Here is a 12,800-nt window from a genome sequence, read left to right on the forward strand (position 1 = left end):
TTCAACAAAGACCCCATTTTATATAATTAAATTTATATTTTAAATTCATAGTTTCCATATATTAAAAAAACAATTTATTATTATTAAAGAAAAATAATAAAGGGACGCTGAATCCTAGTGAAGGAAACTGGTTTTATGTCAAGAATTTACCTTCTTTACTATTTAACTCTGTTTACAGAACCATGCTGTGACATATGGTCATTAATGTCAACATACACTTCTGAGAATCTTCATCCAAAATTGTAATAAAGATTAAAAAATGCAGTGATTTTTGCCTACACTTTGAAAGCAGTTTTTGCCCCTTTTTCCATTCACCCATTTCTGTCCCCCTCTGACCTTGAAAGAACCTAATTACAGAAATAAGATCACTAAGCATATTAAACTAATTCCTGACTTGTGCCCTCCTGAATGCACACTATGCATGTTGATTATTTCCTAGATAAAAAGAAGAAGAATTAAGTAGTTAAAGACTGGCTAGCACTCTACATTCATTAGCACTCCTAGAAATCCTGCAGGCAGATCACTCAGACAAGATGACATCTGAAGAGTCTGCCAGTCTTCACTTAATGGAGAGGATTCAGAACCCAACCTCCTGGCTCAATGATTCACTGAGATACTTCCCCCTCATTCTTCCCTTTAGAAGCTGTCATAACTGGGCTGAATTTTCAAAGCTGGTCTTGGGACATGAGTCCACCTTCTCCCCAGACTGCCAGCTTTTCTGGTTAAATCACCTTTCCTTTCTACTGACACTTGCCTCTCAAATTATTGGTTTTGGAGTGCAAAGCAGTGGATCCTGAGCTCTGTAACTTCAGAGCAGTGAATTCCACCTACACTTCAATGTTTAAAAACTAGTCATCAGTTTTTGGGTGAACCAACCTACAGCAAATTGAAAGAGCAGAGAAAGATTAAATGTAATAAAATTCCAGAAAAATCTTCCTTAAGCAAAATATTTGTAAACCAGATTCTTTTGCTGTGTATGTTGAAGGAAAAACGTTGCCTTCTAAAATATTACTGTAGATGAACATACTGATCAGAAGTGTTTTCTCCCAATTTTACTCTATTTGGTCATCTTTGAAACCCTGCATGATTCAAAAGTATCTCTTTTACTTGTAGTGTCAAGGCCTTTGTGAATCTCTTTCCTTCTGAAAAAAAAAAAAAATGCTTTCTTAGAAACTTAGGTAAAGAAAATAAACAATCAATGATACAAAAAAGAATTGATATGTGAAGAATGAGGCATAGAAAAGAACATCAAATGGGGAAGGAAAAACTCTACCTAAATATCCATGTAATCATTGAGAAACTATTGTGGGCGGACACAAAATCAGTTTCTCCTTTCTATTACCAAGCTCCTTAAGTAAATAATGATACACTTCCTTTTACAGTAGTGTGTTTTAAAGATGAATGAGGTGACAATAACAGATATTTACATATCCTCAAGCCATTCTATGTTTAAACAAGCTTTCCTAAGTACACTTACTGTTTTGCAAACATGCACATAGGTTAATTTATAAAAGAAAAGGTAGTCTTGAATCAGGATATGATTAACTAAAAATGTGCTATCTTTTTATTTATCTAAATGCGGATAGTCATTTCATCTGACAACCTTTATGTAGCATTTCCCTAATTACAGCTGCAAAGAAATAACAATTTACTCAGTGAACAAAGACTAAAATTCTATGGGACAGAATAGTCACAGGTTGACATCTACGAATTATGCAAATAGAAGAGTAGCAAACAACCGGATCCTAATAGGCAACTCCTATTCAGATGGAAAAGGGGAGTGGAAGAAAAGACTCTTCTCAGATAATTATTAAAGTTGGGAGGGCACTTATTCCCAGGGTGCATCTCAGGGAGGACTAGTTTGTTTTGGCTTGCCTCCTCAAGTGGAAATTCAAGTGTGAATTAAAAAATGGCATGCTGAGTTTGAGGAGCAGCTCCTTCTCTTTGCCAAAGAACAGCAGCAGATAGAGGGCAACATGTCATTGATTTTGAAGCTCCAACGCGTGTTTTATACCCTTACGGTGAATAGTAAGTAGTTTAAAGCTGTTTAGGATAGAAACTGTGAATAATGTTAATAAATAGAGTGTTTGCACTGCTGCTCCTTTAACTTGACAGAATGTTGCCACCTGCCCCTTAATATTTTTGACAAACATGAAAATAAAGTCCTTATTAAGGAATGAAAGAGCAAAATTATTCTCAAAGGAAATATTTACATTTATGTAAAGCTTACTGTGCATGTGACAAACTTCTTTCTAAATGAGCTAATATACGTAAGGTTCATAGCATTTCAGAGATTTGAAAGGTTTCATGCTAATAAAATCTTTATGACAAGTGCTGTGTTTCATACTAAAATCTGACCAAATAGAATGTGATAGGGTTATTAGAAAACACGGCAGTTCAAAGTGAATAAGCAGTCTGGATAATAAGGATAGGCATTCCACAGTCCTAGCAGCACATACCTATACAAAATATGCAGTAAACTCAATTTAGAGATCATGTGACATTTAAATTTTCCACTGATGACCTGTATAATGCAATAAGAACGATGCTTAGTGAGTTTCTGGAATCACTGAATAAAAATCATGACTAAGCTAATGGAATGACAGATTCAAAATCGAAATGACATCTGTGGAAGGCAAGAAACAAACAGATTTTTTTTTTTTTTTTGGAAAGGTGTGTAAGACAAAATCAAGTTTTTAACATAGGACAGGTGATGAAGGAGAATAAGAAGGGGAAGAGAAAGAAAAACATAAGTACTATAGGGAGCACTTAACATGAGGAAAGCATCAAAGATATTATGATGTTATTTCCAATCCTTACAAAGCACTACAAGGCAGATGTGCTATTTTTCTTTTCTACAGAGTAGTAAAGAGTGACTGAAAAAGGAACAGAACTCCCCAAGGACCACACAGCCAGAGAGGACGAGTCAACCTCTGTTGGGTCTGACTTCAGGTATATTTGAGAGTTATCTACACTCTAATAAGAATTCAGCTATTTTTTCCTTAGCCCAATTCAGTGAATAAACAATCATTCAATGTCAAAATAGTGAAACTGCTTTTCTACTATCTTTAGATCTGTCAGAACTTTTTTGTTTGTTTGTTTGATTTTTGTAGAGCCCTTGGTTCAAATATCAATAATTCAGAAAGATATAGGAAAATGCATAAAGGGTCAAGAAGAATATTGAAAGATAATGTGAAGGCTGACAAAGGATTTTTGAAAGTAAATTTAAATCGCACATACAAAAAATGTCACCTCCACAAGACCTGACTGAGTTCATACTGTACTTTCATGCCAGTAATAAAGTCTGGGAAATTCTACATGATTTCTATCAGCCTTGTATCTAAGGGAGGCTGTAGGAGTTTACAAGGTATCAGAGAAGGAAAAAGCTCTCTGGTTCCTGGAACCCACATGTAGCCCAAGGAAGCAATGAGGTGCTCATTCTGCAGGACAACAGTCCACGTGGATGGTGATGGAGAAATTCTCTGGGCACTGTTGGCAAGTTACTCTGAGTTTCTAATGGAAGAAATTATATACTTTCTAAAGTGACAATATCACTCTGGCAATGTGGAGATAAAGTGTTCCAGTGAAATCTAATAGCTCAAACTCACCAGAAACATTATTAAAATAATTGCTTCCTCCTACTTTTTTATTCTTTTTCTTTGCGGGGGGTGCTACTTCATGTGTCAGTAGGCTTTTAAAAAGAAGGTAACATAAATGACATAGACAAAGTTCTACCTCTTCAATAATTCTAATGTATGACTGCTGAAATAACACTGCAGCTTGGAAAGCTGCCTTCTAATAGAACATTTGTGGATAATTGAACTCCTGCTTATTGTTCAAAAGGTCATGAGGTTTGAGTGGGCTCTTTTTCTTTTGGTAAATTATTCAGTTTGAGTATTTATTGGGCTGCCAAAAGGAAAGTATTATATGAACTCTCTTCATCGTTCTTCACTGTTTCCTAATTTGAATATATTCTAGTCTTGTGCATAAAGCTCAGCAGAAAATTCCCATCTCCCTTTCTCAAATTCCAGTACAGAGACCTCTCATCTTTGCTCTTTACTGTATAGACCAGCCTCATGGATCAAATGGAATAAATTAAATCAATGAGGAAGAATTTTAATACCAATTGCCTAGAGAGTTTTGGTTGGATTTTGTTTCAACCTAATCAGCTTATTGTTTTTATTCATATTTAGGGGTCCCTTAAAAGGGGTCTACAATGGGAAGCATGGGGCTCATTTTAAAGTCACTAGTATTAGATCATCTGTATTATAGAAGAATGACAAAATCTGTATTCCCCACCGTTGACTCTATCAAAGAAGTATCTGCACAAGATCAACATGCTTTACAACAGTTAAGAGATCAATAGATGACAATTCTGAAGAAAGTTCAGATACAAACTGGGAAGTCCCACAACCGCTGTGTGGTCTTACTGTCCAGACTTGCTGGCCTTTCACTATTATTTTCTACACTGAATGCTGACTGAAGAATTTCTTAAGTCAAAATTGAGAGGGTCATGAGAAAATAAAGTGGATAAAATTACAAAAATATATTCCACATGCAGCTCTCATTTTCTTCTGACTACTGCAATCCCTATACCTATTTATACAAAACTGAAGATTTTAAAAATTCCTTTCAAATGAGGTTTCCTATGGCTAGAAATTACCATTTATCGATCACCTTGGGTGTACCTAGAACTCAGTTAGATGTTACTTTACTTCTTCCTTTAACTTTTACAGAAGTCACATGGATCAACCTTATTACAGATGAAAAAGTGGAGACCCAGAGAGCTAATTTCTCAAGGTACCGTTTTATACGTGATGGTGCCATGATTTGATCCCAGATGTAAATGACCCTGATTTCCAGAATTAAACTTATTTCCATGTCACATAAAGGCAGGGCTGTTTTAATACCAAGTGACAGCAGTCAGAAAGCATTAGGTTCTAAACAGTCTGTCATTACAACATACTACTGATTCAATTCATCCTACAGATACTGACTCCCATGATAAGACAAAGGTCACCAATATGCAAATGGACTACTTCCAGCTCCCCTCACTCATTTGTTGCATACTTCCACCTCATTTTCCTGGCCGCTGGTTTAGTCTTCTAGTTCTTGTCTTGTCTATTCCTATCAATTTGACTCAGTTTCTGACTTCATTTCAGCTTTGCCTCTCAGGTTCTGTTAATCTTGCATCCTTAGCTGCTTGGATTCTTTTTCACCAGTTGGGTATACTCGTTATGAATAGCTGTGAACCTGTACCAACCTGCTCACACACTGCCTTGTCATTTCAAGTGCTGGCTTTGATTCATCAAGGCAAAATAATCAGCAATCGACAGAAAACTTCCTTCTGGACTCTAGACAAGGCTCAGTCAGTGAAATTTCCAGTTTACTTCAGTGTATTTCTTTTTTTTTTTTTTTTTTTAAATCTTTTTTTTTTTAATTTATTTATTTTTTTTTATTTTCCCACTGTACAGCAAGGGGATCTTCAGTGTGTTTATTTACCAATGGTTGATGATATTGGTCAAGAACAACCAAGATGACCAATAGTTTAACACTGAGATACTCAAATCTCAATGTCAAAACCAATCTTGATGGTGGAAAAATGTGTTTAACAGGTTTAACTTTGTTCCTAGACTTTATTTCTATTGAAGACTCATCTGTTTCCCCTTTGCTACTTCTAAATCATGAACATCGACATGGATACACCTTACGAGCTTTCTAACATGGTTCATTAATCCTCATCTGCTCCTCTGATAGGCCTGGCTTATGTTAAGCAATATAATTCTCATTTCTGCTGAGTCTATTGTTACGTAACAAATACCTCAACAATTAGACTCTTAAAGCAACCATTTTGTTTTTATTGTGCTTTTGTATATTAAGAATCTGGGCAGAGGGTGGCTAGTGATCCCACTGTTCAAAATATTGTTGGCTTTCAGCTGGAACGTGGGCTATCTGGAGGGGATAATATCTGCTGTCTTTGGAGGTCTAGCTGCAGGCTAAGCTTAGCTGGGACTGGTAACCAGAGGGACTTGCTCATATACTCTCTAAGCAGGGGGTTCTCAGTACATTTGAACTTCTTAAATGGAGCATCACAACTCCCAGAGAGAAGGTTCCAAGAGACATGAAGCAAAACCTTCCTGCTTCTTAGGCCCTGAGTCCTGAAACTATGTAGCATCGTTCCTACTGCTCTCTTGCTCAGAGCAGTCGTAAGGCCCCAGATTCAAGGAACACAGATCCTACTCCTCAGTGGGAGGAATACAGTACTGATAGATGCAACAGCAAAATGAAAACATGCTAAGTTAAAGCAGACAGACACATTAGAGCACTTACTGTATGATTTATATGAAATGCCCAGAATAAGCAAATCCAGAGATAGAAAGTCAATTCGAACTTTCCGGAGAATGAAGAGAAATCCAGAGTTACTGATAAGAGGTATGAGTTTTCACTTTGGGGTGATAAAAATATTCTGAAATTAGACAGTAATAATATTTGCACAATTCTGTGAATATACAAACAAATCACTGAATTGTACACTTTTAAAAGACTGAATTTTATGGTATGTGACATATATCAATTTTTTAAACTACTTCTTTCTCACAAGTTATCAGATTAAGTGTCACTAATATCTACTCAGGTTTTCGTATGCTAGTTTGGCAGATTTTTTTTTTTTTTTTGTCTTTTTTAGGGCCGCACCCACAGCATATGAAGGTTCCCAGGCTAGGGGTCCAATCTGAGCTACAGCTGCTGGCCTATGCCACAGCCACAGCCACAGCCACACCAGATCCAAGCCATGTCTGCAACCTATACCACAGCTCACAGCAACACTGGATCCTTAACCCAATGAGGGCAGCCAGGGATCAAACCTGCAACCTCATGGTTCCTTGTCAGATTTGTTTCCACTGTACCACGATGGGAACTCCCATATCAAATTTTTAAATAAACATAATTCTATGATTCTAAGTATTTCCTTTATATAATTTTTAAAAACTTTTTCCTCTTTCATCCCGTTCTGCAAATATGGACACAATCATTTACCTTTATAGAGCAGCATAAAGACTGAACTATTAGGAACTTTTCCTTCTCTTATTCTAGCATTGCTGCAACATTTTAATTTTTAATATGACCATCATGGTTTGTTATGTCCTCTAATGAGAGGATAAATTAGACTAAGTAGCAGAGTAATTTTCAGAGGAAACAAAACCCAACTGCTGGATTTTTACTCCTCTCTGATTTATATCTTGATAAACTGCTATTATTAATTTATTGCTTAACCTAAATGAAAACAGGGGTTTTTATTTTTGCTTTTGTAGTTTTTTTTTTTTTTTTTCCATCATTGTAGAACTGTGTGCAATTAGTACACAACTGCCTGGACATTTTGGTCTTCTTGGGGGGGGGGGGCTGTGCCTGTAGCATATGGAAAAACCCACACCACAGCAGTGACTGGAGCCATTGTAATGACAATTCTGGATCCTTAACCCACTGTGCCACAAGGGAACTCCCTGGACATTTTTTAATACAAAAGACATTCAATACTCTTTGCTTTAATGGAATTTGATAATACATACTGTGATAAATGTACTTTTTCCTCCTGCTATAATAAGATTGGAATTTTTTTTTTTTACCTGAAATGAAGTTTCTGTGTATCTTTGTTTTGTGATGGTTTCATTTCTAACCAATTATTTGTAACAAATTTTACTAGTATTACAAGAATCCATAATGTAAACCAACTTTTAAAATGATTTCTGTCTATCTACAAAAAGTGGCTTTAATTGAGCAGCTTATCTTCCACTTGAAAGTTTATGGAAATATAAATATGCCAAAATAAGTAAAAAGTAGGAAATTTCTTTGTCATTCAAGAAGGTGATTATTTTCACTATCTGATTAATTACTTGTTTCTAAAGGAAGGGATTCAATCAAGGTACATCTGAACTGAAGCTGCATAACCAAAACACATTAGTTAGGAATAGCTCTGATTTATAAACAAATCAATGCTTGTCTCTGCTTTCTATTGAATTTAGAATGCTGAGGTTATCTTACTTGTTTAAACCTGTTTGGGAGAAAAGTATGGAGATTAAGCTGTTACATATGTATTCATATGGTCACGTACTCACAGGCATCTAAAATTTTGGTTTTCTGTTAGAGCATTCAGAAAGTATCTAAGCTTTTATTGGTAGAAAGCAAATGCTAAAAAAAAAAAAAAAAAAAAAAAAAAAAAAAAAAAAAAAAAAAAAAGAGTTGTTTTAACTTGAAGGTTAAAACAAAATTCAGTTTCCCCTTAGATTTTAACTCTGTTTACATTTTTCCTTTAAGTACACTAAAAATATTGCAAGTAAGTACAACATGAAAAAATGCCCTTGTCCTATCTCCCTCTACTCTGTTACTAAACATGTTTTATTGGAAAAACTGTCAATGTCAAATGGCATCAACATCAATACTGCATATTCACGCATATGTGTGTGCACATGCACACTATTTAGTAGGCTGAGTTATTGGTAAATTCTATTAAATTATTTTAATTGGTATAGCAGTAGGGGTCCTGATACTTTGGTGTGGCTTGAAGTTACCCCTGCACTTCAGGATAGTGACTACACCCAAACTTCTGGCAGGTTGGAGCAGGAATCAAAGAACTATTTTTGCTTCAAATAAGAGTATTTACTAAAATAATATAAAGCTAAAGCAAATAGAACTATTACAGGAAAAAAAAAAAAACTTGGGAAAGTTCAATAAACCTTTTTCTGTTTTTCCTATTTAAGACATATAAATTTAAAATAATCTTTAAGATAGTCACACTGTCTAAGTAATTAAAAAAGGAGGCCATCAGGATTTCCCATCATGGCGTAGCGCTTAACAAGCCCAACTAGTATCCATGAGGATGCAGGTTTGATCCCTGGCCTTGCTCAGTGGGATAAGGATCCCTCATTGCCAAGAGCTGTGGTGTAGACTGCAGATGTGGCTCAGACCTCAAATTGCTGTGGCTGCGGTGTAGGCCGGCAGTTATAGCTCTGACTTGACCCTTAGCCTGGGAACCTCCAGATGCCATATCCTGCAGGTGCCGCCCTAAAAAGACAAAAAAAAAAAAAGAGGCCATCAGATTAAGGTAGCTCTAATGCTTTTGTTGCCTACATAAGCAAACCAAAACCTAAGCCAGAGTCAATCCACTTGAAACCAAGCAAATGAAACTTAAGACCAAGGGACAACCAATCACAAACAGCTTATCCCAAATAAGGCAACCCCTTAAGCCATCACCAATAAAATAACATCCTTGTTTTGTTTCTCTCGCAAAACCTCTTGCCCAGCTCCTGTTGGTGGAGAATCCCACCTCTGGTTTGGCACTGCCTGATTCTAAGCGACGTATGCTCGAATAAACTCTTGAAAATTTACATGTGCTTCAGTCTATCTTTTAACAATGTTAAGTAATTAACTATATAATATCTTTTAAGGCAATAACTACAAGTGAATGTAACACTCCTTTTATGGAATGTTTATCTTTCAATAATCTCTTTTAATCTCTTTCGATAATCTCAGTTATCTCAATTGCTTTTTTTTTTTACGGCCACAGCTGTGGCATATGGAAGTTCCTAGGCTAGGGGTCAAAGAATCAGAGATGCAGCCGAGGCCTGTGCCACAGCCACAGCCACACGAGATCCAGTAACACCAGACTGGAGTCACATCTGTGACCTACGCTGTAGCTTTCGGCAATGCTGGATCCATAACTCACTGAGGGAGGCCAAGGATCAAACCTGCATCCTTCCACAGACAGTGTCTGGTCCTTAACCTACTAAGCCACATCAGGAACTTCTCTCAATCCCTTTTAATAAAAGTTTACCCAACTTTTTTTTTTTTTAATGAGTTTTATTCCCTTTAACAAAATTGGGCACAGTTTCTTAAAGTTGACCGTGAAAACACAGTCTCCTTTAACTGACTGACTTAAAAGTGATCCACTGATTTGCACCACAAATTTCAAAAGATGTACTATTGCTGTGGATGTGATAGCGTAATTCTTCCAAAGGTGGTTCAGAATCTGTTGTGGCACACTGGGGTGCATCATCAACTTCTTTCCTCATTTCACCACCAATTTCCTTCAGTTCTTCAATACTGGCTAGCTTGTTTACAATTATTTCTTTGAGAAACATAATAGGATGACTCTTACTTTTTATGTTATAAATTTCTTCCTGTGTATGATAACTGATTCCAGGATCACTCATGCTGTGACCATGGTAACAATACGTCTGCAGCTCCATCAGTATGGGCCCCTTTCTAGATCTACAATCATCAGCTGCAAACTTAGCTACCTCCAAACACACAGAAAATCCATTCCATCTACCCTTAGACCAGGGAGGAAATTGTCCCTCTTCTAGTAATCAGCGCTGACTGCTGCTCTCAACAAATCTTCCCATTCCATAGCAGTTATTCTCATAGATGAAAATACAAGGTAACTTCCATAAAGCTGTCATATTGTAAGCTTCAGATATCTGACCCCGATTAGCAGTGCTGTCCCCATACAGAGTCAAACACACCTCACTGCTTCCCTTATGCTTACAGGCCCGAGCAAAACCAGTTCCCAGGCGTCCCTGAGCACCAACAATGCCACTGCCCCCACAGAAGTTCTTGCCATATATATGCACTAACCCTCATTTTCCTTTAGCATGACCACCTCTCTGCCCTGTCAGCTCTGCAAGGATTGAACGGACAGAAAGTCCACGAGAATAGCACAAGCCACGGGCCCAATAGGAGGTAACGACCTGATCAGTGGGATTTATCCCAGCCTCAAGACCCACACACGCTTCCTGTCCAACACACAAGTGACAGAAACCATGAATGTATTTCTGTTTATACAACGAATCTGCCTTCATTTCCACTAGGTGAGGAGTCTGCACTGACCTGTAGTATTTCAGTCCATTTTCCCAGGTGAGCACTGGGGTGACAGGGGCACCCTCTTCTACATGATAAAAATCAAATTTCTTAATTTCAAATGTAGCATCATGTGAGTAGTTGTGGGATGCCACAAGCACTCTGCTGGTGGGCTTCTGGGTGATGCCAGACAGCATCCAAGAGACAGCAGCAGCCAGCATCTCCCTCATGGAGTGCAGACAAGGGCGGCTGTGAGTCTTCAACTGCCAGGGCTGCCTGGCCAGCATCCATGTTGCCAGCAGAGCCCCCTTACACCCCAAACGCATGCAGTGCCACAAATGGCCTCGCTGCACGAGGGGCCATGCCCCGCAGCCTGGATCAGTTGATTTTTACAGTGCCTTCCAACTGTAAAATTAAGAATAAAGTTTCCTTTCCTGGAAGACTTGGCTGCATTGCACTCTGTTCCTACTTAACGCCATCATCATTGCTAAAACAGAATAATCTGAGTCCCTTTCCCTGTTAAACGCTAAAACAATGCTTCTTGAACATTGTATTAAAGGGAAAAGACGAACAAACACAATCTGTAAGGCACACAAGAGCTCTTACAGTTCAAGCCGAAGATACTTTCACTAAGGGTCTTTTAAGTCTTCTTTTTCAAATTCTTTAAAATATGTAGGAATATTTTATCTTACTCCATAATATACCATATTTATTTTGATATAAAAATAAAAATGTGAAATATTTGTAGTTTACCTAAGTTAAAAAAGAACACTTTTTAAGAAAGAGTTGGTGAACCAGAAGAACATTCACATGTATCCTAGGGAGTCTATCTACCTGCAAAGATAGAGCTCCTCTTAAAAGCCCAGTGTGTCACCTGATTGGCAGTAGGGAGGGCAGGTGATGGCATGCAAACTCCTACTTGAGAATAAAAGTCTAAACACAATAACAAGCTTTGCCTGGTGTGGGAAAACTGAAGTCAGGATTGAATGGGTGGTTGAAGCAGCAACTAAGAAGTTTTGGTATGGCACCTTTCCTAACCCTTTATTGTAATTCTGTATCCTGTTCAGTATTATCCCTATTTTCCTAATTTTTCTGCAGGGGCATTGGACTGTTCCTATAAAGTCTTCACCAAGTTTCCTAGGAAAACATCAAGATTCAAATGGCTTTGTGTCTTGCTTTTACGTTAATCTAAATTGAACCAGTCTTAGTCTGGGAAATCAAGAAGCATGTTCTTAGAATATCCCCTTATATAGTAAACATTAGAAGGCATAACTTCTTATATGGTAATCCACTAGACAATATACAATTTGGGCTGAAAGGAAGCAAGAGAGTTTACTCAAGCAGTTGGTTCAATCATAGGACAAAAGAAGTCTTAGGCCTATAGCTACAAAGATCACATGTCATTTTCCTCTTCTGTGCTTTTACTAAGAAGATGATTTTGTAACCTATTAAGCCAGCCATAAACAGGGACCCTGTCTATTTAGACTATTAAACAATTCGCCTTAATGTATGCTCTGGTTTATATCTACCACCTGTTTATAAATAAACAAATAAAATACAAAAACCCCTGTTTGTAACTAAATTCTTACTCAAATTTCCCTATGCTGCCTTCTGTATATCTAGATTCAAGTGTTATTGTGGATACTACTTTTAGTATTCAGGAAGGAGAAAACAGCTTGTTAAGAAGTTATTCCATCTCTAAAAACTCAATCCTCCCCCCACCTTCCCAAACCAGCTGTCATAAATGGGTTTCATCTTCTCACTCGATTTAATATTCTGCTTTTGGAATTCATGGTCTTCGCTGTGTTGTTTGCTCCTTCTTTGATAGTTAGCCTGTCTCTGCTGTTCTCTTTCATTCCTGCAGGTAGTGGAGATCTCCAGGGAGCATTATCTCCATGAGAATGAGAAAAATGACACTGCGTGATGGAATAGTAGTGTTAATGGGTCAC

The 12,800-nt window shown here is 37.3% G+C and overlaps 2 protein-coding genes across 4 annotated transcripts in view; both read right to left on the minus strand.

The window, feature by feature from the left end:
- Window positions 1–12,800, minus strand: part of LOC146401045 (uncharacterized) — a 269,811-nt gene that overhangs the window by 121,481 nt on the left and 135,530 nt on the right. The window lies entirely within an intron of this gene.
- Window positions 9,915–11,081, minus strand: PDHA2 (pyruvate dehydrogenase E1 subunit alpha 2). Its single transcript, XM_013979011.1, is given in 3 exon segments — window positions 9,915–10,297; window positions 10,300–10,382; window positions 10,384–11,081. Coding segments are annotated over 3 exon segments (1,164 nt in total).

This window comes from Sus scrofa, chromosome 8, assembly GCF_054392235.1.
Source record: "Sus scrofa isolate SSC_HxYL_T2T_F1_AM1 chromosome 8, Sscrofa_HxYL_maternal_Yorkshire_Landrace_v2.0, whole genome shotgun sequence".
In the NCBI taxonomy this organism is placed as follows: Eukaryota; Metazoa; Chordata; class Mammalia; order Artiodactyla; family Suidae; genus Sus; species Sus scrofa.